At 48.8% G+C, this 26,206-nt stretch overlaps 2 protein-coding genes across 2 annotated transcripts in view; both read left to right on the top strand.

The window, feature by feature from the left end:
- The window catches only part of ENTREP2 (endosomal transmembrane epsin interactor 2), a 164,081-nt gene that overhangs the window by 119,982 nt on the left and 17,893 nt on the right, over positions 1–26,206 (top strand). The window contains exons 3-4 of the mRNA XM_054561905.1: positions 6,590–6,700; positions 21,996–22,130. Of these exons, the coding sequence (XP_054417880.1) occupies positions 6,590–6,700; positions 21,996–22,130 (246 nt within the window). The remainder of the gene's footprint in view (positions 1–6,589; positions 6,701–21,995; positions 22,131–26,206) is intronic.
- NSMCE3 (NSE3 homolog, SMC5-SMC6 complex component) lies at positions 1,641–3,096 on the top strand. Its single transcript, XM_054561906.1, has one exon. It carries the CDS (start codon positions 1,718–1,720, stop codon positions 2,597–2,599), a length of 882 nt encoding a protein of 293 aa, XP_054417881.1. The 5' UTR covers positions 1,641–1,717; the 3' UTR covers positions 2,600–3,096.

The raw sequence follows: 26,206 nt of genomic DNA, 5'->3' as shown, positions 1-26,206 counted from the left end.
CTCACTTCAGGAACATTCTTTGCACTTGAGTCCAAATTTTAATTTGCAAGTAAATTGAAGATGAAATTTATTGGGAAAAAAAAAAGTCCTGATGATCTATTTGTTTTTCTTAGTAGGGTTCTGTCATAAAGATTGATCTTGAGGATATATTGTTAGATCTTGTGTGGAATAGAAAGTTATTATACATAGTTTACCAGATTTTAGTTAGCATACTTGCATGAGAACATAGAATTTATCATCTTGCATTTAATATTGCAATTCTAGTGCCATTATAAGATTGCATTTTCATATTGAATCACAAACAAAAATTTATGCGACTAACATTTAATGAAATTTGTAATAAGATTGTGTTTTGGTGCTATTATTCAAATAATGTGTTTTGAATTGCTTTCCTTTGAATATATTTGCATTAAAGAGGAACTGAGTTTGATTTGGTTCTTTAAAGTTTACCCACTTTCTGGGGAGCTTTAAAAGCACAGGGAAACTCAGTTTCTTCTTTGCAAGTCGGAAAATAGAAAAGGAACACATTTGCTAAGAGCGTGTTAAGTCATGGCAGCAGATTCCAGATAGTTTGAGTTAATGAAATGACTCACGTCGGCTATTAGAGCTGCACAATTAAAACACACATACACAAAGTGCACACATCACAGATGATGAGGGATGATACCCCTGGATTCTTTCTTTCTCATCGATCCCTAAGGCTGATACATAGTAAGAATTAAGAAATTTAAGAGACCCACGTTACTGCAGTACTTGCTCAGTGATGCCCAAAATTAAACGGTAATCTCTTGAGAGCGTGTTTCTGTTCGTAACATCCTTCTTACCCCTTTCTGCTAAATTGTGGTTGTGGGCCCAAGGCGGTTTACATGACCGTGTGCTTTCCCAAAGATAAACTCAATTGACCAAGCAAAAACACTTCACTGAAATGTGCTTTAAACGGTGGTTCGGTTGTAGCTGTCTAGCTACCGGATGGAGTTTAATGCAAAAATATAAATACTGAAACAATGGAAAGACGGGGAAAGTCCTGCTAGCGAGGCATGCCTGCCTTTACCAGACATTCCTTTTTAATAGACTCTTAGTGGCATTAGCGAAGGCCACCGGTGGTAACGGTTAGGAGGGTTTAAACTGGAGGAAGGGAGGGAGCAGCGAAAACCAAGCAAACCGGGCGTCCCCTAGGTCTTTTATTCACTTTAGTCCAGCTTCGTGTACAAGGAAATGCTTTCACTGTACTTTCCGGCCCTTGCCTTTCTCTCTACCCCATTTCTCTCCCATGCATGAGTTTCCTCCATCTAAAAACATTCCCGATTTTAGCACTTCTGATACTCGTTCTCTATCACTATGCTGGGCCTGAACGCAGCCGCACACTGGTTCCGGAGTTTTGGCGCCAGTCCTCCACTGGCACAGTTTGGTCAACACGACACTTTTAACCCCAGCCTTAAATACCACCGCAGATACCCGTAGGGATGCGCACAGACGTGCGGCGGCCGCGGAGACGCCGAGGACGCCCCACGTCGCCCCCGTGACGCAACGCGCGGTCTCCGCCGCCGACGCAACGCGCACTCTCTGTGACGCCTCTCTCACCGTCTGGCCCCGCCCAGACGTACCGTGCGCTGACCCATAATCCCCGCCGCGCGCCGCTCTCTGGTTGCCGCTGCCCGTTACTGGGAGCTTCTCGCTCGGCCGCTGAAGTCCGCGCCGGGCTTCCACCGCCGGCGACATGTTGCAGAAGTCGCGGAGCCGGGGCCGCCCCAGCTCCCATGCCGACCGGGACTGGAGCCGCGGCGGAGATAACCGGGCTGCGAGGAGCGGCGTGACTGAAGAGGCCCCGAGCACCTCTCGCGGGGCGGGCGGCTCACAGGAGCCCCGCGGCTCCTCGTCGCAGGGCGCCCGCCGGGCCGAGGCTGCCCCCGCGGTGGAGCCCAGGTCCCAGCAGCAGCTGGAGCTGAAGGTGGCGGAGCTGGTGCAGTTCTTGCTGATCAAAGACCAGAAGAAGATCCCCATCAAGCGGACCGACATCATGAAGCACGTCGTCGGGGACTACAAGGACGTGTTCTCGAAGCTCCTCAGACTGGCCGCCGAGCGCCTCGAGTACGTGTTCGGGTACAAGTTGGTGGAACTGGAGCCCAAGAGCAACAGCTACATCCTGATCAACACCCTGGAGCCCGTGGAGGAGGACGCCGAGGTGCGGGGCGACCAGGGCACGCCCACCACCGGCCTGCTCATGATCGTTTTGGGGCTCATCTTCATGAAGGGCAACACCGTCAAGGAGACGGAAGTCTGGGACTTCCTGCGTCGCCTCGGGGTGTACCCCACAAAGAAGCACCTAATTTTCGGAGACCCAAAGAAACTCATTACCGAAGAGTTTGTGCGGCAGCGTTACCTGGAGTACCGGCGGATACCCCACACGGATCCGGTGGACTACGAGCTGCAGTGGGGCCCGCGGACCAACCTGGAGACCAGCAAGATGAAAGTGCTCAAGTTCGTGGCCAAGGTCCATAACCAGGACCCCAAGGACTGGCCGGCCCAGTACTGCGAGGCTTTGGCAGATGAGGAGGACCGGGCCAGACCTCTGGCCAGTGCCCCGGCCGCCTCTTCTTGAAGTCTTAGGTTTGGGGGTTGGGGGTCCCGGGGGCAGGCGTCCAAGTGCACGGGCTTCGAGGGTTGTCGGTTGGAGGGAGCATATTTCTGTAACACGTACATCTGTGTAGCTTTCGGACTTGTTTGCAAACTTTGGTGTTTGGGGTTTTTTTTACTGTTAAAAGGTATTTGGTTTCCAATTTTCATTTTTAAATATACGAGGAGAGGCTTTATTTTGTTTTACTGCCTGTGGGTTTTTTTTCTTGTGTGTGTAAAACCTTGGCTAGCTTTATACAACTAATTGGAAAACTTTGTACCGAGATCTGGAACAAAGGACACAGTGAAGTGTTTTGGTGCCAAGAAAATAAAAACAAAATGGCTATTACATGGCTTCTTAACTACCCCAGTTTGTAAGGAAAAATAAAAACCTTTATAAATTAAAAAATATATAATTGTTCATATCCTTTTTTGCTTTAACAGCTATTTTATATTTTGTTTATGTATATAAGCATTATACATTGTTCTAAGGAAGTTGTGTTTTTTCTGAGTAACAGTTTTTTTTACATGCATAATTATTCAGCTCTGTGGCTAACCTTTTAGTTCTATTTCTCTTTCTTTGGTACTATAGTTTTAATAAATACTGTATCTTTGAAGGAATTAAGCATTGTGCGTTTTTTAAATCATAAGTCACAAGAAATTTCATGACTCAAAACCAGCGTTTTTTAAAAAGGCAATTTTTGCTGCACATTAAGGTAGGAAGTGTTTTGTAGAAGTTGCTGTACTTCGGTGTGTGTGCGTGCAGCTCGGATCACGATGTAAAATACATTTCTCTTACGGTGGGTCACAGAACAGTTGATAGAACCTTTAGTAACTGACTAATTGGGAAGCAGATAGTCACCTGGCTTCAGATTCGGGGCCCACCTAACTGGCCACAGGAATTTCGGCAGGTTAGTTAACTGGCTTGCAGGCGTTTCCTCACCTGTAAAGTGGGCTGTTGATGCCTGTGTTACCGTTGGTCATGTGACAGTTGGATATGGAAATATATGCAAAGTTCCTGGTGCAGTGCCTGGGGTGGAGCATTTTAGTTATTTGTTCCTTAAGTTGTTTTTAAAATTTGTTGTTTATTTCCTTGGTATGGGACAATTAGAAAAAATTGAAAGGTTTTCTTTATCTTTCTTGAACTCATTCCTAGAATTAGCATCACTGGTTCAAAAGTTACAACAGTATTTTTCCAGTCTATTATATGGTTTTATGAAAAAACAATTCATGGTATACGGTGAGTATAGCCCATATAAAATAGTAAGAGCAGGGAAGTTAGATGTTAGTGTCTCCATCAGGCTTTGAGAGGTCATTGTAGGGTAATGAAAAAGGTATATAGATTTTGAGGTTGACAAACTGAATTTGAATTACAGCTCATGCTATGTCAGCGTGGTGATTTGGGGTAGGTTTTAAACTCTCTGAATCTCACTTTATCTCTAAAATGGGGAAAATAATAACTGTATCATAGTTAATTATATGGATTACATGAACCTGGAGAAAACAGCCCATGGCCTACCCTGTTGCCCCATAGCTTCTGGCAAAATGCTGTTTGTTTGCAGGCATTCAACAAGTAATTGTTCAGTGGATAAATAAATATAACTGTTTTGGGGGTGGAAGATACTGCAAATTAACCATGAAAAAATATTATGTGAATTTGATCAACACTTTCACCTAGAAATATTCTAGAAGAATCTGTGGTGGCATGGAGGGGTGTGCTAGGTCACAGGGTTTTATTTAATTCTGTTGAATTAGACGTTGCATTAATTTAATCAGTGGAATATAGTTGGTTCTTAAAGAAAGACCTTCCTTCTTGTTTGCATTTTCTTTCTGGCTCAGCATCCTGCTTAACGCCCCGTTGCCTCACTGACTGCCTCCCCCTCTGCTGTGTTCTAATGCTGGTGTTTTCATCTTCATGGTGAAAATCGATCATAACCCAGCGCCCATTATTCGTTACAACTGAGGCATGTATCTTCTGCCACACTTTTCTCAGAGAGATCTTAGTAATTCACCATCAATGAATCACCATTTTGGTTTAGATTTAAAATACAAAACTTTACAGACCAGACAAGCCCTTACATCTTTTCTTCTCACCCTGAAGTGTCAAAAGATGGTAGCTATCACACTATTGTATCATTTAATATTTTATATGTGTATATACATGAGCAGGATATGGAAGTGTTTTGTGAGCATTGCCAACTTAAAAATTGGCCCTATACTGTATCCTTTTGCAACTTGCTGTTTGTATTCAACATTGTTTTTGAGAGCGAGCTAGGTAGATCTGATTCATTTTAATTGTTTCATGGGGGAAAGTATAACGGTTTGTTTATCCATTCCCTAACAGTTAGGTCATTTCCAATAATTTGCTCCCTGCGAGGGTCTACAGCGCTTCCTTAGGACTGTGTGACAGTTTCTCCAGCCAGAAGCAAACAGCAGTCTCGGGGGTGTTCTTGCCCGGTTGCTTTCGCGCTTGGGTTAAGTTACACTCTTGCCCACATTTTAGAGTCCTTTTTTACTGACCTGCCCTCCTGCACCTTAAGAAAATTTGTCCTCTACAGCTATTCTGTGGGTGTGAAGTGGTACTTTATGGTAGTTTTGACTTGAACTTCAAGCTTGTTAGTGATATTAAGCATCCTCTGCTCTCTTCTTTTTTTTTTTTTTTAGCCATCAGGTTTTTAAAAAACCTGTTAGACCTTTCTATTGATTTTTTTCTGCATACTCGATGTAATATCTACTGCAAATACCTTCTCACATTTCCAATTTATTTTTGTCATACAGATTGGATATTAATGTGTAAAAATCATCAGTGTTTTACTTTTTAAGGGTTGTGTTTTTCTGTGTAGCGCTTCACAAAGCTGATTAAGCCTCTAGATCAAACCACCAAATTACAAGAAATACAGAGGATGAAGACAGATTAAGTGATAGGGGACAAGTAACAAAGTTTAGGCTACAGGAAACTGACAATTGAACTGGTTTCTTCAGCAAATTTCAAGGAAGAAAAAAGAACAATGTAGGGGAAACAGCCATAAATTAAAAAATATCTAACATTCAGTATGGAACTCCTTTATATTCGACGTAGCCTGGTTCCAAGTATGAAACAATTTGAGATAATTAAAAAATATAAAACCTGAATATCTGATCTTAATGAATTATTATAAAGGTGACAGCAGTATTGTGGCTATGTTTTCAAAAAATTATTTTAGAAATAGGAACTTAACATATTTAAGAATGAAATCGTATAATATTAATATTGGCTGCAAAAACTCCTGGAGGGCAGTGGGTATAAATGAAACACAACTGATCCTGAGTTGATTAATTGTTGAGAGTGGGCGATAGGGGCCTGAGGCTTCAGTACATGGCTTTCTGAATAGGGCTAGAGACATAGGAACGCGAAACAGAACTGACAGTGACCGGGGGCGGGGAGAGGGGTGGGGGACAATGGTGGAAAGGAGGGGAAGAGGGACTAGCCAAAGAGCGTGCAGGAATAACCCAGGGACGTGGACAACAGTGTGGGGGTGGGCGGGGGGCGGGGGGGGCGGACGGAGGGGGGCAAAGGGGAAAAAATTGGGACAACGGTGATAGAAAATGAAAAAATAAAAATAGTAAAAGAAAGAAAGGCCTTCTAAGAAATAAACTTCTTTCACTTGGTTTTCTTTAGTAACTTATAAATTGTTATTTTTGAGACTAGTTAAAACTATTTTGAGACTCTATAGCATTTTTCAAGTTTAGCTTCTAAAATAGTTTTCCTTCGATTTCAAATAAAATCATGGTCGCTGACAACGGCTTTTCAGAGTTTTACCTTTTCTATTTGACTTAAGGGAATTTGAATTTGAACTTTTGAGAAACAAGACTTTCCTTTGAAACAGATTACACATGTAATTATTTGATCAACTTGAAAGGTTTTTTTACAGCCAAACCATTTTTCCTTTGAGCGTCTCCTAGTGAATGATCAATTTTTTGTTTGGTTCGCTTCCAGATAACCTTTTTCATGCTGCTCTCTGCAGTGTGTGTAATGCTGAACTTGGCTGGTTCTATTCTCTCCTGTCAGAATGCTCAGCTCGTCAACTCCCTAGAAGCCTGTCAGCTGGTGAGTAATGGAACACAAACCTTTTGATGAAGGTCAAAGGCTTTAATTTTGCATGAAAGTAATTTTTAAAATAATGTTAGTGTGTCTTTGGATTTAGTCCAATATTTTATGGTTGTTTAAGGAGTTAAAGTGAAGTTTGGTTCCTTTCTAAAAACTCTCACAAATTGACGCTTGTACTGCTTTGTACATCAGTTACTAATAGAATATTTCTAAGGATCGGAGCGTAATGCTGTTTTAGAATGGATCTCTTTAGTAACGATTATATTTTAGCATTTGTTGCATTGATTTTTCTCTCCTGGATTTTTAAAAATCAATTTTGTAAGTCGATTTTAAGTGCCAATATACAAGCATATATATATGAGGTGAGTGCATCAAAACAATTTTGTTCTCAGCATTTCAATTTAAAAAGAGAATTAGCTTTTAGACGTAGGAAAATCGTAGACAGCGTGCTATGTACATTGTAGGGGATATGAAACTTGCATAGAATCATCATTCCATATCTTGACTTGGCTCCTGGTGTGGTAATAGGTGCATCTGGCTGCGGCAGGAATTGGGGCACGTCTGGTCGCATTAGGTAAGGGTCTCGTTGGACTGGTTGCTGGGCATGGGGACAGGAGCCTTTGTTTCTTTATCTTGGAGACTGTACGGGGCTACCTTTTAGAACCACGCGTTTCCTCCCCAGCCCTCCATGAGCTGGCTCAGCCAGTGGCTGTCGTTTCTGAGGGGTCAGGGGTGTCCTGATTTAGCTGAATCTTCTCTGCAGCCAGGCCAGGCCTCCATTTCTCGGCGCCATGCTGTTTGGGTCCACAGGGGCAGCTGCTGCTCTTACCTCCCTTACCTGCTGGGGCCAGCGGGTCCAGTGTGAGTTGGCCCAGTTTCAATGCTGAAATACCAATGAGTCTAACCATGAGAATCTCACCTTGTTATTTGCTGTTCGGTACGGCCTGGACCAAACTGATCAGGTTGCATCCCAACATGATGTACACAGAACATCCTCGGTATGTACAAGATCTGCCCCAGACTAAGAATTCTCACAGCCTGGAGCCCCATCTCCATCAGAAAGGGTGACTTGCCGACCTATACCCTATACACAACTTAATCAGCTTCTTACTTCCTAAATACTAGGTGCTATGAATGTGGCAAAACTCTGGCAACCTCCATGGGATCAGCCCTTTTTCCTCTGACCCTCAATTTCCTATGCAAGGCCTTGTGTGTGGGAGACAGAGCAACTGGGGCAAAGTAGCAACAGAACCTGGGGGCCCAGATCCCAAAGGAAGCCTAGCGTCCGGTCTGGAAAGGCTCACTCCTGGTCTGAGTCCCAGACCCTGTTTCCCTGTCTCCTATTCTGCGTGAAAGCAGAAAAGGAGCATTGTTATGTTTATGGATAATATATACACATTCATATCCACAATTTATATTTTTTCTTCTGTAAATGGACTGGGACCTTTACTCATTTTTAGATTTCACTATTTATCTTATTGATTTGTAAGAGTTCTTTATATATTACGGCTTTGAGCCCTGCAGCTTATATTGGTCAAATACATTTCCTGGATTGTCATCTTTTTTTATTTTATTTTTCGACCTAGAAAAATTTTACTTTTGTGTATTCAGACCTATGAATATTTTCCTTTGTGGGCTTACTTTGGAACCAATAATAAGACCTCCTCTTTCCCAAGATCTCATTACCCTAGTAATTTCCCTTGGTTATAGCATGCTTTTTTTAAATAGTTAATTCTGTAATATTCTCGAATTCATTTGATGAATTTAACTCCCTCACCCCCAACACCGCAAAAAATTGGCCGCTAGCTTTTCTAAAACTATTTCCTGAGTCACCTGGTATTTCCTTGATGAGTTGAAATGCTACCTGAATTATTAAGAGTTCTTTGGTGACAAGGTACAATAATGGACAATTCCAGAAGCCTTTCATTGGAAGGGTGATGGGCCCATAGGTTAAGGTCTAGAGGTTAAGCTTGGGAACTGTGGGTGTGAGGCTTGGCCCCGAGCGGGGACATTGTAGCAGGACCCTGAATTCACAGTGTGCAGGTCTGTAGCCATGAAACATCCCAGTGGTTCTTAACCTCTTTGTTTATTCGCTGTAGTCAGAAGCCAGGGAGGAGCATTTTGATTGGCCAAGACAAGAAAGAGTTGGCTTCAGTGTCCCAGCAAAGGGACCCAAGAGGTAATTCCCAAAAAGAAAGTTACTGGGGAAGGGGAGCAGGAAATGCATGCTGGGTGGTCAAAATACAACCAGTTTCTAGTGGAACAGCATTATCATATGTGCGCACATGCGTGCACACAGACAAATAGGTCTATATGTCTATTTCTGGACTGCTGAGCTATGATGGGTAACTTCAGGGAGCATATGCTTTGTACATGGCACTGCTCCGAGCATGTGAGATATGTTCTCCTTTACTCCTCACGACCGTGACTAGGAGACAGGCACGATTGTTATTCCCATTTTACAGGTGAGGAAGTTGAGACCTTGAGCATTACATAATTTTTCCAAAGTCGTGGAGCTGGCAGATGCATCAAATTGCAGCCTGTGCTCCTCACCCCTCATAAATCATGAAATTTCTGTTTTATATGGCACTTTAACTTTCAAATTGTATTAACAATTAAGAGAGAAAGAGATGGCCCTGGCTGGTATGGCTCAGCTGGTTGGAGTGTCGTCTTGTAAACCGAAAGGTTGCAGGTTCAATTCCCAGTTAGGGCACATGCCCGGGTTGTGGGTTCCGTCCTGGTCAGGGTGCATACGGGAGGCAACCGATCCACGTTTCTCCCATCGGTGTTTCTCTCCCACTCTCTCTCCCTCCTTACCGTCTCTAAAACCAATAAGCATGTCCTCAGGTGAGGATAAAAAAAAAAAAAAGATCGAGAGAGAGAGAAGGAGATGGATGAGAAGCCTTGGACAGCAGAGGTAAAGAATACAGCCTGCTTATTTTTGGTGAGAGTACATCTTTGCCAACCTGGAGAAAGCTCTCCTGTATAAAAGTATCGGGCCACCTGAGCCATAGCTTTTATGTCACTGCACAAGGATGTGAAAACAGCGGGCAGCTTTCTGACAAATGTGAGCTCCCAGCCACATCAGGCATGTCACAGGGAGAAGTGTCTGCCGTGAAGCATGTTCCCCATGACTACACCAGTGTCCTTTCCAGCGAGACGCGGCACCTTGCACATTCATATCCACAATTTAACAGTCCCTTGCAGGGACTGTGCGATACACCCTTGTCAGCCCAGCTGTCCCTGATCCACTGTACCTGTGATCTGAACGCGAACTGGACCTCTCTCTAGCCGCTGCCTAGACTTGATGTTTTGTACCCATATCCCCCAGAACAGAAACAGGGTGGCCTCAGGGGACCTGACCCGCGGGCAAGCGGTTTGGTGGAGGGCAGATCCCCACATCCTACTTTCTTGTCTGTCTGTTTCTGATCTGAGAGCTTCATTTCCTTTTCTCCCTGGTGCGCGCCTCCCAGCTACTGACGCACGGTGTCTGGTGGGTGAAGCCAGGGCACAGTTCTCTCCCGAAAAGCAGCCGGCAGAGGGCTCTCTGTAGATCCAGGAGAACAGGTGATAAAAGAAAAGCGCTCAGTAGCAAAGAGGGGAGGGTTAATGTGTAATTCCCACCTTCTCCTTATTTCCAAGTTCACCTAGGCCTCGTGGGAGGGATGGTGATCCTGGTGAGAAACTCCCTCCCTGCTGGGTGTGCCGGAACCGCCCCCGCCCCGGGCAGGACTCGCCAGGCTGTGGGGCCCGCGAGTAGCCATTATTAAAAGAGAATGTACTAATCACAGTTAAATACATTACATGAAAAACAAAGGTGATGTATAGTTAGACCTCACCGCTTTCTTTAAAAACATGTTTTACTATTTTCATGATCTTGAAGTTACTTATGTTTATTGTATCTTTATGGTAGAAATACAATATAATGTGTTATATTAGGGTTCTCCAGAGAAACAGACCATATATGTGTGTGTGTGTATACATGTACATATATATACACGTATACACATGCACATATATACATAAAGTATGCTCATATGTGTATACGCATATATATACACATAGATTGATTTATTATGAGTTTTACTATATATAGTGTCTGGCAGAAGCAACGCCTGCCTGAGTGTGGTTGGTAGGATAATAATATGGGTGTAATAATTTATAGTTTTAATTTGAACATTTCACCTAAAATGTTGTATGGCGTGCTTGAGTGTGATATTGTTATGTTACAGAATTACGTGCTTAAGATTCTATAATAAAAAGGGGCGTTATTTGTGCCAGACCCTGTATATAGAGAAATTTGTTATACGAGGAATTGGCTCACATGGTTACGGAGGCTGAGAAGTGCCATGGCCGGCCGGCCGCAAGCTGGAGACCCAGGGCAGCCGCCGGCCTCATCGGTCCGAGTCCGAGGCCTGAGAGCCAGCGGAGCAGAAGGTGTGCGTCCCAGTCTGAGGGCGGGGGAAGAAGCGAGGCCCCAGCTCCACAGTGAGGCAGGAAATACGAGGCGAACTCCTCTTCCCTTTATCTTTGTTCTGTGCGGGCCCCCAGGGCTTGGGACGGTGCCGCCACATTGGGGAGGGCCGTCCCCACTACTTAGCCCGCGGATTGAAATGCCACTCCCAGACACGCCCAGGAGCGGTGTTGGATCTGGGCACCTGTGGCCAGTCCAGCTGAAATGGAAAACTTAACAGAGAAATTTGTAGATGGACCCAAAGTTGTTAGAAATAATAGAATCTGCTGTCCTTTGTCCAGTGTACCCCAGTGGTAGCACTATCAACCACAGCATTGACGTTGATACGATGAACTCATCTAAGTCAGATTTCCCCCTTTTTACTTGTACATGTCTTTGTGGGTGAGTCTATGTGTGTTAAGTTTTGTGCACTCTTGTTGCCTGCGTAGGTTCCTGTATTTACCACCTAAGCCAAAGTCCTGACCTATTTCAATACCCCAAGGCTCCCTCCTGCTGATATTGTTATAACCACACCCACGTCCCTTCTGCCCTGACCTGAAGTTCTGGCAGCCACGAACCTGTGTGCCATTTCTAAAATGTTGTCATTTCCAAAGGGTTACGTAAGTGCAATGATACAGCCTGTAACCACTTGGAATTGGCTTTTCTCGTTGAACGTAATTCCATAGAGATTCATCCAAGTTGGTGTGTGTGTCAGCCTGCTCCTTGTCATTGTTCCGTGGCTTTGCATGGCACATACACGTGACACTTTGTTTAACCGCTGACCTGTCGAAGGCCCCCTGAGCTATCTCCGGTTTTCGGTTATCGTGTATAAGTCTGCTGTGAATGTCCACGTATCGGTGTTGGGACTGTGCCCTTCTTCCCAGAGCCTGTTTGAATTTTTTCCTGAGGCTTTTGCAGCAGGATTTGTGGCCAGCACGCTGATCTCAGAATTGAAAGCATCTGGTAACCAAGCCAACACTAATTATGTAGCCACAGCCCTCAGAAGAGTCCCCCCGTCGCCAGGGCAACCCTGATTTAGCTGCGTCGGGATGAATAATAAATTATAAGAGGGCACGGCCTTAGGCTGGACTCCTGGAACCACCTGGCTTAAAAAATGAAGGAAAACACGCCCAGACTCCCACAGCCCCTCTTGAGGCGTGTCTGTCGGTCACCGTCCCGTCTCCTTCACGGCTTCCTGTGTGGCTGGGAGAAGTAGCTTTTATTCCACTCATCATGGACCAAGAAGAGTCTTGGCCTCTCCCGACTTCATAAGCAATTTGGTGTTTAACTGCTCTCCGTGGTTTGTCATAATCCCACAGAATTTTTCCTTTTGTAGTAACGCTCTTCTGTTCGAATTCATTTTCGTTCGGATTGGCCCTTGTCATCGGTAAGCATTTCATGGCTAAAGCCGCCCTTTGAACATTGATTCCAGACTCCAGAGTTTCCCAGCCAAGGAAACGTTCTCAGCAAAATGAAAATGGGTATTTTTTTAAAAAGTCCTCATTGAGGATATGCTTGTTAATTTTAGAGAGGAAGTAGGGGGAGAGAAAGAGATACATCGATGTGCGAAACATCGATTGGTTCCCATAAGCACCCCAACTGAGGCTCGAACCTGCAACCTAGGGTATGTGCCCTGACCGGGGATTGAACCCACAACCTTTTGGTGGATGGTACAGTGCTCCAACCGACTGAACCACCCAGGCAGGGCAAAAATTGCTATGTTTGAAGTAAGCCAACCATGGTCCCATACGCATAGCTCTCGGTCGCGTGTACAGTCGTTTGTTCTTCCATGTATTGGATCAGTGCCTTTTACAGAGGCAGAGCCACGTCTCTGACATGCACGAGGTGCTGGGGACACGTCGGTGACAAGACAGGCAAGTCCTGGCACTGCTCCTTCCTCGTGGGCAGCTCACGTTCTAAGAGGAAAGGTCGATGACAGGCAAAGGTGGCGGTTTCTGACAACAGGAAGTGTGACAAGGAAGGGGAGGGGCGGTGAGCTCCGAGCAGCGTGTGACGGGAGAGCCGGGGCCTGGGCAAAGCAAGGAGGTGGTCCTGTGAGGAGCAGAGGGAGGGGTGTCAGGAGCAGAGCAGCAGGGCCAGGGCCCAGCGGAAGGCGTGGGGCCGCAGCCCTGTTGGGGGGTCCCCCTGGACCCCGCAGTACTCAGTCCCTGAGACTCCTGTCCCCTGGACTTGATGCCTGCCTGGCAGCAACACCCCCGTACTGTCCTCTGATGGTTTTGTCAGTGCGACTTCGTGGTCAGGACACTTGGGGACGTTTCACTGTCTGCAGTCTCCGGTCACCTGTTAGATGACGTTTGCTCATCCTGGCACGTCGAGCCGGGTGAGCTGCGGGTAGAAGTGACTTGCCACCCGACCTCCCGCCACTGGTTGCAGAAATTTAACAGGGGCTGGAAGATGAACTGTCGTTTTCTCCACAACATGGACTCTCATCTACCGGCGCCTGCTCCTTGGGAGGCTCCCGATGTCCATGCATGTTGGTGTTTTTTCCCCTGGGGCTGGACTCCCCCAGTCTTCGGAGCCTAGGGTGGGGGCTGCCTGTGTTTGGGGACAGAGCAGAGAGGAAGCCGGGAGTGGGCAGCAGCCTTAGACTTCCCTTGATCCTGTGGGAGCTGTCGGCCGTGCCCTCCCTAGAAGATCTTCTGCCGGGATGTGCGGAGAGATGAGGCTGGCCAGGGGGGCGGGGGGGGCGCCCCTAGGGGTCCGGTCTCCGGAGCCAGCCTCTCAGGTGACCCTTCTGTCCCCTTCGCCTCCCGGCCTACTGGGCCTGCCCTGTACTGAACAGGCCTTTCCCATTGGCCAGGAGGGTGGTCTCTAAGAGGAAATGTGGTGCTTAAATCCGGCTCTGGATCCAGGGTGTTAGCAGCCCAGGGACATGCAGCTGCTTCAGCTGCGCCTTGTGTCTCCTCCCCCTCGGGCCCCACTAGCGTGTCAGGGCAGGCACAAACGCACAAGAACAAAGGGAGTGGGGACAGAAATAACGGGGAGCTGTGGAAGGCGGAAAGCTGACGAAGGAGGACGCCCCGCTTTCCAGAGGGGAGAAAACACACCCACGGCCCGCGGGGGGCCAAGCCACACACACACTCACTCCAGCCACGACCCCACAGGCCTTGTCTCGAGGGAGCAGCTCCTGCCGAAGGCCTAGTGAGCCTGGAACTTTTTAAGAAAAGCTGGGAACTGAGGCTTTTGCGTGAAGTTCCCGTATTCTATCCCCAAGATTAAAAGAAAGTAAACAAAACAAAACCCAACAACAACGCCATCCATTAGCCCAAGGGTGTCCATTGGGCAGCTCTGCCCAGGTCCTTCCTCCCTTGGTTTTCAGCCGATTACCACGCCCCATTTGATATTGTCACGATTCCGAAATTGGCGATTCATTAAGGGCCAACCAGGGGGCCTAGTGCTCTAGTGTTTTCAGTTTCCCCCAGAAACACACAGCGACTCCGTGAGTAATGTTCCCGTATCCATCTGAAGGTCGCGAGGCTGTCACAGTCTCTTATGTTAGAGCCCAGAAAAGAAATTAAAACTTAAGAAAAAGCTCTAGTTTATTGGTTGATAGGTATGTTATGTTCTCGGAAGGAACAAATACCAGTTGACAGGTATTTGCACCTGGGCATAGCATGATTCCACGTGAAGCTGAGCCTCAGGGAGCGGGGTCCATTGAGCTGCCCCTAAAAACTAGGGGTGAGGATGGGAAAGCGAGGGCCCCGCAGGGATTCCCGGACCCCTTCCCACCTCTCGCAGGCCTTCTCCTGCCCACGAGCCGTGTAAGATGTGAACGGATGTGAGGTTAGAAAGGACTGAGGTAGAAGGGGAGGGAAGGCGGGAGGGGAGGAAGGTTTGTGGTCCCGTGAGCTTCTTGCTGAGTGGCGACATACAGCACTAGCGTGTTAAACGTCTCGAGGGCCATTCAGGGAAGAGTCCCGTTTGATTTTTTTTAAAACACCATTTTCCAAGTTAATTTGACCATGGAACTTCACATAGGGTTTTCCTCCACCTTTTTGTTGTTGTTGTTGTTGTTGTTGTTGTTGTTGTTGTTACTCCAAACACGGCTGTGGCAAATGTGGCTGCTTGGGTCTCTCTAAAGAAAAACGCTATAGGCCGCTCCTTTTCCTGCTCACCAGCCAATTGCTTCTCTCTCATTTCTGCCAGCCACGTAGAGCTCTGCTTTTTCTTTTTCCTTTTTTTCCCCCCAAGCTTTGATTACAGTACTAAGTAATGAAATGTCAGAGTCTGGCCTAAAAATGCAAGTCTGCATAATTAAGCCAAGGAACCTCAGGAGAGGAACGTGGCGCCTCACCCCTGCGGGTGCAGAGGACGGATCTCCGTGTACAGCCGGCTCCCCGCCTCTCGTGGGATGAGAACGTCTCCGGAAGCGCCACCTCCCTGTTGTGTTCAAGGGGAGGCTGCCGCTAACACTCCTGTGCTGCCCTGAAAAGTGTCACTGGGACAAAAAGGTCTCGTAAACACTCCCAAGACTGGAGGACTTGTCCCCACATCCTGTGAAGAGGACCCATGACCCCGGCTTGGCCTCCTCGCCCACCGGTTGCCTCCGTGGCAGGAAGGTTGCCGTTGGCACCTTCCCGTCCCCACGCTCCTTAGATTCCCTCTCTCTAGGGATGGCGGGCGCGGGGGAAATGAAGAGCCTGTTCCTCTGATAGATTTACTGTTTCACAATTAATTTGAGCATCTGTTGCAGAGGAAACAGCTAAATGAGCAAACAGAAAGAGTACAATGAAACGGAGACGGGAAAGGGTGAAATATCCGATGATATAAAGGGAAAGCACCTGTTACTTTTCCCCCCAAAACATCAGGGGAGGTTATAGGCTTGAATGTGTAATTTATATAACAAAAGCTATACTGAAAGGCCTGTTTTTTTAATTAGGTAACTTTTCCCTTAAATGTTTTACATGCGCGCGCACAAAACAAAACTCTAGATTCTCGTCCTGTTCGGGATTTTAAGGGGATTTCTCTTTAATGTGCATCCCCCACCAACCCTGCAAAGGCTGTTGCAGAACAGAATGAACACAACGCTGCACCTCTTTACCTCCATCAACAGCATGAGGCCTGCCGGACACGTGCCTGAGTTCTAATGCACTTAAATGCGCGCAAAGTGGAATTTGGAAACACTGAGCAGCCATAAGCTGCCAAGCTTCTTTGACAGAGTGAAACGGAATGAAAGCAATATAGAGCCAAGGGGGGGGAGGGGGAGTCCGTTAAAAGGTGGAAGTTTCAATTCTAATGAGATGTTTTTAAAATCCCCATTTCCCAGTAAATAAAAAGTGGTAAGAAATCTATTACCAATTATTATTGTGTTCTCTCTCAAAGAAGATGTCTGCATCAGGGGTTGTACTGCATGGTGTCTTTTTTAAAGGACCATTTTCTCCTAAAAAATAAAAAATAAACATCAGCCAAGGCTCACATGATTGAAATTGAAAGCATAAGAAAGCTGAAGCCACCGCGGCCGGAGTGCAGCTGGGGCTACAAGGGGGAGCTTGGGGTGACCAGCTGAGATACTGCCATGGCCATACCAAAACGCCGCTACGATTGCTGAACTTTAAACTTGCACAGGGTTACATATGTCAAATATATTTCAATCAAGAAACGCTGCTGAGACTTCGCTATACTGTATTTTTAGGGGACAAAGTCACAGCTCAAGCCAGGGTCGGAAGGACAGGTCTCCTCCCTTCCCCGCAACCCCACCCAAGGATCAGCTCAACTGAAACTTTCCTTCTGGGGCTTGGAGGCCCCTGGCCGGGGAGGGGGGCGGGGGGGGGTCAGGTCAGGAGGAGCTGGCACATGGGCTCCTGCCACAGGCTCGGTGGGGAAGCCAGGGTGATCCCCCCTCCCTCCCCAAATGACTGGCTGGTGCAGCCCCAAGCCTGGCAGGGACCCAGTGCCTCTCTGGCCCAAACACGCACCCAGTCCCTGGTGTCTCAGAGTAAGGAAGAATCTGAGGGGCTGGGGAAGGGTTTGGATGCGGGAACAGCTGTGGACACTGGATTTGGACCCTGGGGAGGAACGGGGGTGGCCCACTGCCATCCGGCGCAGAGAGCCCCCCTAACGCCGGGCTCCCAGCAAGACCTCAGGGGAGGCCATTGTGGCGGAGGCAGGGTTCACTGGTCTCCCACCTGGTGTGTTCACGGCACACTTGCGAAGGGTAGGTATCCAGCAGAACGTGGAAGAGGTTGAAACCCCTAAAACTGTCCTACAATGTGCTTGTAATTGTTTTTTTAAAGGACCTTTTTTGAGATACAATTTATCGACCATACTGCTCACTTGTTTTTAGTGTGCAGTTCAGTCGTTTCTAGTATCTTCACCGATACATACGATCATCGCAGTTAATTTTAGGTCATTTCCATCAACTGACAAAGAAACCCCATAAACTTCAGGCATCCCATCCCTATTCCTGCTCCGCGCCCCCCAGCCCCAGACAACCACAGATTGACTTTCTGGGTCTCTAGATTTTTTTTGTTTTGTTTTGGACATTTCGTGTGAATGGAATCACACACCATGTGGCCTTTCATGTCTCGTGTCTGTCACTGAGCAAGATGTTTTCAGCGTTGTCGTAGTGCAGACTGATTACCGGTGTTTTGGGGACCTTCGCAGCGTTGATCAGGGTTGGGAGTGCCCATGTGCATGAGGGACCCATGTGTGCCTTGGGGCCTCACTGGCAGGCGCCCCTCAGAAAGGACCCGGACGGGACTGGGTGAGCCAGGTGACTGAGCCAGGCAGGTGTCACCAGGTGAACGAGGAGATCTGTCACAGTAGTGGCATCCTCGATGGGTTCCAAAATAGCGGCAAGCGTTTACAAACCTATCTGACAGGCGAGATAATAAAATAACACCAACAAACATTCGTGGGTGTTATTTAATATCTTGTACTTCGTACCTCCTTAACCTCATCCGATGCTCACCCTGACCCCAGAAACCCACAGCTTGCAGCGGTTCTGTGGCTTGTCGTGGGTCACTCCGTAGGCGATGGTCGCCCTGTAAGGGACTCTGTCCCCTGTGCCTTGTTTCCTCTGTGTCTCGGCCAGTTAGTTCCCCTCGAGGACGGAATGCCCACTGGGCGTCCCTGGGATGCTCAGCACCCGCCTCAAGTTCCCCACTCCCTGCCCTGCCTGCCCCGCTCCAGGTTCAGCCCCCCACTGCCCGCCTTTGGGGAGAGCCCGGAGGTCACCTGCCTGCCTCGCTGGTGCTTTAGTAAAAACCTCAGGGGCACCCCCTCTTCCTGTCATAACGGCCCTTTTTACTCCTAGACAGGCCGGTAGACCATAAATAAGAGGGACGCCTGGCTGTGAAATGCTCCAAAGAGACCCATGAAAAATTACCGCAGCTTCATTTGCACAGCCTGGCAGTGCCGTGCCCAGCGACCCGGACGCCGAGGGCCGCTCCGGAAATAAATCTGTCAGCCTCCCGCACGCCAGGATGTCAGGGTCAGGGGACCCCTCCGGAGGTTTCCAGACTTTTCCTTCGAATTAATCACAAATTCAGTGAAATACTGATGGAAAAGATTTATTTTGACGTCTGTGTCCCCGGGTCACCGAAGGGTTAGTTGACGTGATAAACTGCGCTTCGCGGGCAAGGCCAGGCTCCCTCCCCCTCTTCCCCCGAGGCAGCGCTCCTGCCCCTGTCCGTTTACAGCAGGTCCTGTACTCGCCCTTTCCGGGGGCTGGACCGCGTGAGAGAACTCCTCGCACGGTTTTTAAGGTGTGGGAGAGCAGACTGGGTCGGGAGGGCTGGGCTTGTCCAGTAGGGAAGAGCAAAGAGCCTCCCTGAAGCCCAGAGCAACCCTCCCAGGTCTAGAGGCCGCGAAGGCGGCCCACGCCTGGCTGCACGCCACAGGCGTGGCGTGGGGCGAACTGGCCCGCGTGGACCTTCGCTCCTGGGTGCCGATGCAGTTCTGTGGGAAGAAGAAAATGGAAACAACCATTCTGTGCTTTTCTCGCGGCTGCTTTTTATGAGTTGATGAACCTCAAAGCCGGAAGAGCTTTCTGGAAGGCCATCTGGGGTGTGTTCTCCTGGGCTGCCCCCCCCGACTACTGTGGGCATTTGTGGTGCCCGGCGCTCGCTCGGCCGAGCGGCCGGCCCCTCAACCAGGGCCCCGGGCGTGGGCTCTCCAGGGCAGCCACCAACAGGTGGGGGACACGCGGGGACTTCATCCCCGCTGCGGATCTCAAGGACATGGCTAATTGTTTAGGCCCCCTCAGTGTCCCTTGCTGCTGTCTTGTAAGAGTCTTTCTGTGGTTCGTAGTCTGTTCAGAGTTTTGTAAACCTGTTCTTTTCTTTGCCCGTTTTATTCCTATTTTCACAGAAAATCATCTATTTTTTTCCCCTGGATTTTCAGATGTACTGGCTACAAAGTTACTGCTTGCCTGTCCTCATTTTTCATCCCCTCAAACTAATGCCATTAGGTTGTGTTTAACTTTTTGCCCGTCTCTTGAGGACACATCCTGGGCTGCAGACCCACAGCCTGGAAGCTTCGCGGCCTCGGCGAGAAAGGTGCGTGTTCTCACGGCTGCGGCCGCGCCTGGCTGGTCAGAGGCTCCATGCTGCTTCGTCTCTTGTTCTGAGGCTTTATCACTTCTGAGATTTTTGAATCATTTTGAGAGAACTCTACATTCCATGTTTATGCAACCATTCTTTTACATTTCCCTGTGTTTTTATTGTTTTTATTTAGATCTTAGTCAACTATATTTTATTCTCATATGTCTGGAGACAATTATATAGATGAATAACCTACTTGCCAACCTCACTTCAAAGTAAACACTCTCTTTCCTACTGAATCGAAATGCTACTTTTTTCATTTACTAAGTTCCTGGAGATTATTGGTTTGATTTTGGAAACTATCGTATCTCGTTGAACTCTTTAGCTATTAACATTAAGCCATTAACCTAATGTATTTTTTTAAATCCTCATGCAAGGATATAGTTATTGATTATAGAGAGACAGGAAGGGACAGAGAGAGAGAGAAAGGGAAACATCAGTGTGAGAGAGAAACATCGATCGGTTGCCTTCTGATCGGTCTGCACCCTCAGTGGGGATTGAACCTGCAACCCAGGCATGTGCCCTGACCTGGAGTCAAACCCTTTTGCTTGTCCAGGGTGTGGGGGAGGGGACAACACTGCAAGCGATGGAGCCACCCAGCCAAGACCGTTACATTAATGTTTTGCTTAAGCACCTTGAAAATAAATTCAATATCCATTAAGGCATCTCGTCCTCCATTATCATTCTTTGTCAAAATTTCTGAATAGTAGAAAATAACTTACTATTGCACAGCTTCTTTAAAGTCATTCTGTCCAGTTCCTTCCGCTCCGTTGGCACTGTGAGGGGAATACGGGCCCGTGTCCGCATTCCGCACGAAGGGCAGGCGTGGCTGGGATGGTAGCTTTTCTTGGGGGAGCAGTGTGTGTGCCTCCTGATTCAGGCAGTGTCCTCAGTGGTGAAGAAAGCAACTCAAGGTAGTTTTTGCCTGGAAGGAATGATCCTAGAACCCCAGAGAGCTCGCAGAGTCCTCAGGATGGCCAGGCGTGGGGGCTGCACAGCCGGGAAAGGAGAGGTGGCCCTGGGTCCCAGCCCGGAGCTGCTTTGAGAGAAGCCCCGCCCTCACCCCAGGCTGAGGCCTGGCCCAGCGTGTGGCTGACCCTGCTGGCCCCGGTCTGTGGGCGCTGCCCCCGGAACCCTGGTTCCTGTCCCCTGTGGAAACTGGCTGCATCTGCTGCTGCTTGGGGGCAAAGTGGCCGAGGTGTGGGCGGTGGTCTGTGCGGGGCCCGCCTCCCCGTGCCTGGCCTCCAGCCCTTAAATGTCTCTTCCCCAGACTGCGCTGCCTGCCCCCCACTTACTCAAATGTGCAGAAATCCAGAAATGTTATTTGAAAAAATAAATTAAAATAAAATTAAAAAAAAAAAGAAATCCAGAAATAAAACTGGAATTATTTTAGGAGATGGAATTAAAAGAGCAAATGTGACCCCCCGCAAAACCCAGAATTGTCTCCTGGAGGGCGGGCCCCTTGTGGTCCAGGCTTCCCCCTCTAGGTGAGTGTTCTAGGAACCTGTCTGTGTCAGTGCGCCAGCTGGTGGTGGTGTGAGAGGCTGCGTTCGGCTTCGGAGAATTTTTTGGAAGACTAAAGGCATGTGTCTCAGCGGGTTGAAGTATTATCCTGTACACGGAAAGGTTGCGGGTTCAGTCCTCAGTCAGGGTGCGTAAAGGAGACGACTGATCGATGTTTCTCTCTTTTCTCTCTCTTTCTCTCTCCCCCACCCCTTCCTCTCTCTCTGAAAACAATGAGAAAATGTCCTCAGGCGAGGATAAAAATACTAAAACAAAACAAAAAACTGAAAACACCCGAATTCCTTTTTTTTTAATCCGAAGCCTCCATGGTTTTACATTTTTCAAGACACGTTTATTTCTTCAGCAGGTTTTGAACGCCTGCCCCTCACTGTGTATTCGGGTATGTGCACACGGGGAGGTGAGGGCTGCCCTCAGGAGCACACAGGAACTTCAGTCTCCTCCTATCATGCATCTATAATCTGCCACCGTGTAGCTTGGGTGTCTTCCACTTTATTTTTTCCTTCTGTATTGATTGCTTTTACAGCAGGCATGTGGAGGGATTCCTCCGGGTGTTTTCCATGGCTTTGTCAACGACGACGACGACAACGACGACAATCGTTTTGGCTTTGTCGACTTACACTGAAGCAGGATGCTTTGAGCTGAGGCGCTGGCACGCGTGTGTCGCTGCGTGTGTCGCTGCGTGCGTAGCTCAAGGGCACCCGCCGGGCCGGGACGCCGTTTTAATGGTGAGCTCTGTCTGTGTCCCTCTGTCTAGATTAAGTTTGACAGTGTCGAGGTGTGTGTCTGCTGCGAAACGCAGCACCAGTCGACCGGCTGCAGCAACCTGGGGGAGACGCTGAAGCTGAACCCGCTGCGCGAGGACTGCAACGCCGTGCGGCTGACCCTCAAGGTGACGCCCCGCGCCCGCCCCTGCGCGTGTCTCCCGGGCGTGTCTCCCGGGCGTCGGGCATCGCAGACGTCTGGGGACCGTTCGGCTCGCGCACGTGTTCCCTTTCCGTTGCCGGGGAGGGGGGATCTCTCTCCAGGGAGCATTGCTGCGGGAGTATAGATTTTCACCGGAAGGGCATCGCTTTTTCTGGGCCTCGTTTCCCGTTTCTGCCACGCCGCGGGCCCGCCCCTGACCTGTGTGAAGGGGGCCCCGAGTGGATGGAAAAGTCTTTACCGATGTGGATGCGAAGGATCCTCCGGCTTTTCTCACGTGGTTGCTGCCCCGCCATCTGGGAGCAGATGGCGGTTGATTTTGCCTTTTTAAAGAAACCTGGAAAACGAAATGGTCATGTTTCCCCTAGCAATCATGTACAGCATCTGATTTTTTTTAAAGGTCTTTTACTTCTTTTTCTTTTTGTGTGTATTTTCTTAATGACATAGAAAATGGTTTCTATTCTTCCTTTTTTAAATTTTTCTGCAAGTGTTTCTTTTTTTAACTCCTGAAAATCAAAACCAACTGCTTAAAAATGCATGTGAACAGTGGACCCAGTTCTTTCCCTCTTTTCTCTAAATGAAAGCGCACTAAACTTTTTTTAAAATGATGTGGGCGAGGTCACGTGTCGGGAGCTCTGTCGTTTGCGTGTAGGGAAGGCAGTGCGCGGGGGACTGGAGCCCCCCCAGGGAGCCACCCTGGAGTCCGGGGAGGGAGGAGGACAGGGTTGCCGCCTGTACCCCCCATCGGTGTGACTGGCAAGGCTGGCCGCTCGGTCCAGGCGGGCTGGCCGCTCGGTCCAGGCGAGCTCCCCGCTCGCTCCAGCGCACTGTGAAACCGGTTGTGACGTCCAGAGACAGGGGACGTGCCGAAGGTCATGGGGACAGTGCCTTGTTTCGCAGGGAGGAAAGGCCCACGCTCAGTGCCCCCAGCAGCCCGCCCGAGTCAGGGCCAGCAGGGTCAGAGGACCCCAGAGTGCAGCCCTCGCGGGTCTGTTCTCTTCCGTGCCGGCCGTTACCTGAGGCCCAAGGCCTTGGTTTCTATCCTTCTGCACCCTGGCCCTGCTCACGGTCCGTGCCCAGGGCCCGCTGTGCCTTCCCTTCATGGGCGTGGAGCTCCTGCCCCTGTGCCCAGCGTGTGGATGACCCTGCCACACAGGCCCACCTGTGTGGCACCACCTGGGTCCTTGGCATCCATCCGTTGCTGCCATCAGCTGCGCTGTGCACCTCTCCTTCCTGAAGGATGCTGTTCGGGCAGTTTCTCTAAGTTTCTGGTCACTTTCAGTTCTTGAAATTGACGTTTGTCCCACTCAAAGCTGCAGTCCCTGTGCAGTTTAGATGCCACCTTCCCGGGAAGAGGGGGCTACGGTCCCTCTTTCCTCTTCCACCGCTAGCATCTGTGAGGGGAGGTCTGGGACACCCCTGTCCCCTTCCCCTTGGGTCTAGTCCGTCTGGGGCCACTGCAGGTGGAGAGAGAAGGAAAGCAGCCTTGCTCTTCTGCCAGAGGTGGCGCTGTCCCGCTGGTCCCTGATCCGGATGACACACCCGCTCCTGTGCGGGGTCTCAGTGCAGACGGTGCGGTTGGTTCCCCACGGGGTCGGCTCCATCCTCACGTCTCTCTTACTCAGAGGCTCGTCCAGGCCCCCTCCCACCTCGACGGCAGTCTGTGCCCGCGTGTCCCCACACCTCTTCTCTGGGCCTTACCAGGGGTCATGGGCGTGCTGAGTTCTGCACCAGGGTCAAATAGTTTTCTTGATCTTAAAACTTGATAGAACTGGCCGTGGCCAGAATGGCTCAGTCGGCTGGAGTGTCATCCCATAAACTGAAAGGTGATGGGTTCGATTCCCGGTTGAGGCACAGGTGGCGGGTTTGGCGTCCAGTCAGGGTGCATGCAGGAGGCAGCCAATCCACGTTTCTCTCCCCCCCCCATTCTCCGCTTTGTCTCTCCCTCCCTTCCCCTTTCTCTAAAATCAGCAAGCCTGTCCTCAGGTGAGGATTAAAAAAAAAACCCACCACCTGATGGAACTGTAAGAAAATACGTAGCCTATGATTTACGATTACTTGTGCAGATTATAGTTTAGGCAATTTGCATCCATCAACAAAAGGCTAAGAGCTGTTGCTTCAGAGGGCAGAAGACAGCTTTTGAACGACCTCGTAAAGCACAGCTCTGCATCATTGTGGAGAGAGGATTAATTTCCTCGTGGGTCCTTGCTCAAAGTGCCACTGAACATTAAAACTGCATGTGTTGTGTGAGAAGCAAACCTGTCTTCTTGCAGCGTTTAGATGATCTGTGGCGCCTACGATGCCAAATCAAGGCCAAAAAGGACTTACATTTGCAGAGATCCTACATGGAGTGTTTGCGTCTTGAAACAATAGCTTCCGCAGGCTCCTCCATGAATCACGGACCTTCTCCACTGGACGGCCGGACGGTTGGACGGTAGTCCCTTTTCTAGGGTCAGTGTTCGGGTCGGCCACAAAGACCTTTGCATGTGAGAGCTGCTCTCTGCAGGGTCAGATTGAACGGCCAGCAATCTGTCGCAAGGGCCCCTCACTCGAGGAGTTTGATGGAAAATAGAGGCCACAGGTGGAACACACACACACCGGTCCCACGGCCCACTAGAATGTTTGTTCAGAGTTCTTGCAGAGTCTTGCTTATGCGCGCCGTCATGTAGAGGTGGTGGTGAATATTTCTCTGTGTGTGGCTGGAAACTTGGAAATGAATCCTACCACCTCCTTCTGGTCTGAGCCCCAGGAGCCTGCTGCCTTTGTAGAGCACCTACATGTTGTCTGGGGGAGTTGTGACCGCCTTCCTCAAGGTTGCTTGTTGCTGCAAACACAGCGCTGGCAGAGAGGTGGGTGAAGGGCAGAAAAGGAACACCCCAGTTCTGGGCACATCCGGCAAGAGCTGGCCGGCAAGCTCAGGGCCCGTGGCAGGCTGCCTCTGCTAGCCCAGGGCTGCATTAAATGATGCCCTGGCCGGTGTGGCTCAGTGGGTTGGGTGTCGTCCCACAAACCGAAAGGTGGCCGGTTCCATCCCCAGTCGGGGCACACCCCTGGGCGGTGGGTTCTAGTCCCTAATTCGGGGGTGTGCAAGAGGAACCCGACTGATGTTTCTTTCTCACATCAATGTTTCTATCGCTCTCTTCCTCCCTCCTTTCCCCTCTCTCTAAAATAAAATAAAAGAAAATAAATGTTTAAAAAAAAAATAGTTACAGCAAAAGCGGGCAAGGACTGAGAAAAATCGAGTCGTCACACATTGCTGGCGGGAATGTAAAATGGTTCAGCCACTCTGGAAAAACAGTCGGGCAGTTTCTTATAAAACTAAGCGTGCGAACCCCATAGGAGCCAGCAGTTGCACTTATGGGCATTTATGCCAGAGAAATAAAAAGTTACGGTCACACAAAGACCTGGAAGCAAATGTTCGTGGCAACTTTATTTGTAATAGCCCCCCCTCCCCGCCAAAAAAAAAACCCCAGGTATTTTTCAACTGGTGAATGATTAGGTAAACTGTGCTTTATCAATGCCATGGAATACTATTCAGGAATGAACTATTCAAAAACTTGGAAGAATCTTGAGGAAGTTAGCTGAGTGAAGATAGCTAATTCTGGAAGGTCACGTGCTGATTCCATGTGTATGCCATTCTTGAGATGACAAAATTCTAAGAATGGACGCCAAACTCATGGCTGACAGGGTTTGGGAAAGAAATTGAGCGCAGAACAGAGAGAGAGGTGTAGGTGCATCTGAAGAAGGCAACAAGGTGTGTGTGTGTGGACGGTCCTTGCGGCGATGGGAATATTTTGTCTCAATAATAAAATTGTCCACCCTGGTCGCGACATTGGGCGGTGGTTTTGTGAGGCGCTACCACCGGGGAGGTAGGGGGTGAGTTAAGCTTTCACAGGATCTCCCTGTGTTACTTCTTACAACTGCAGGTGAATCTACTGTTATCTCAGGATAAAACGTTTAATTTAAAAACTTGGCATTTTCTAAATGCTTGCCAAATTTTCAGTTATATTTTGTGAATCGCGAAGCTTGCCCACCTCCTAAAAT

The sequence above is a fragment of the Pteronotus mesoamericanus genome, unplaced genomic scaffold (genome assembly GCF_021234165.1).
Source record: "Pteronotus mesoamericanus isolate MK-2021 breed Mesoamerican mustached bat unplaced genomic scaffold, CSHL_Meso_final scaffold_582, whole genome shotgun sequence".
NCBI classification, from domain to species: Eukaryota; Metazoa; Chordata; class Mammalia; order Chiroptera; family Mormoopidae; genus Pteronotus; species Pteronotus mesoamericanus.
This window is presented reverse-complemented; position numbering and strand designations above follow the sequence as displayed.

What these genes read in the sequence shown, in the direction of transcription:
- NSMCE3 (XM_054561906.1), top strand. Translation starts at nt 1,718, where the DNA reads ATGTTGCAGAAGTCGCGGAGCCGGGGCCGCCCCAGCTCCCATGCCGAC.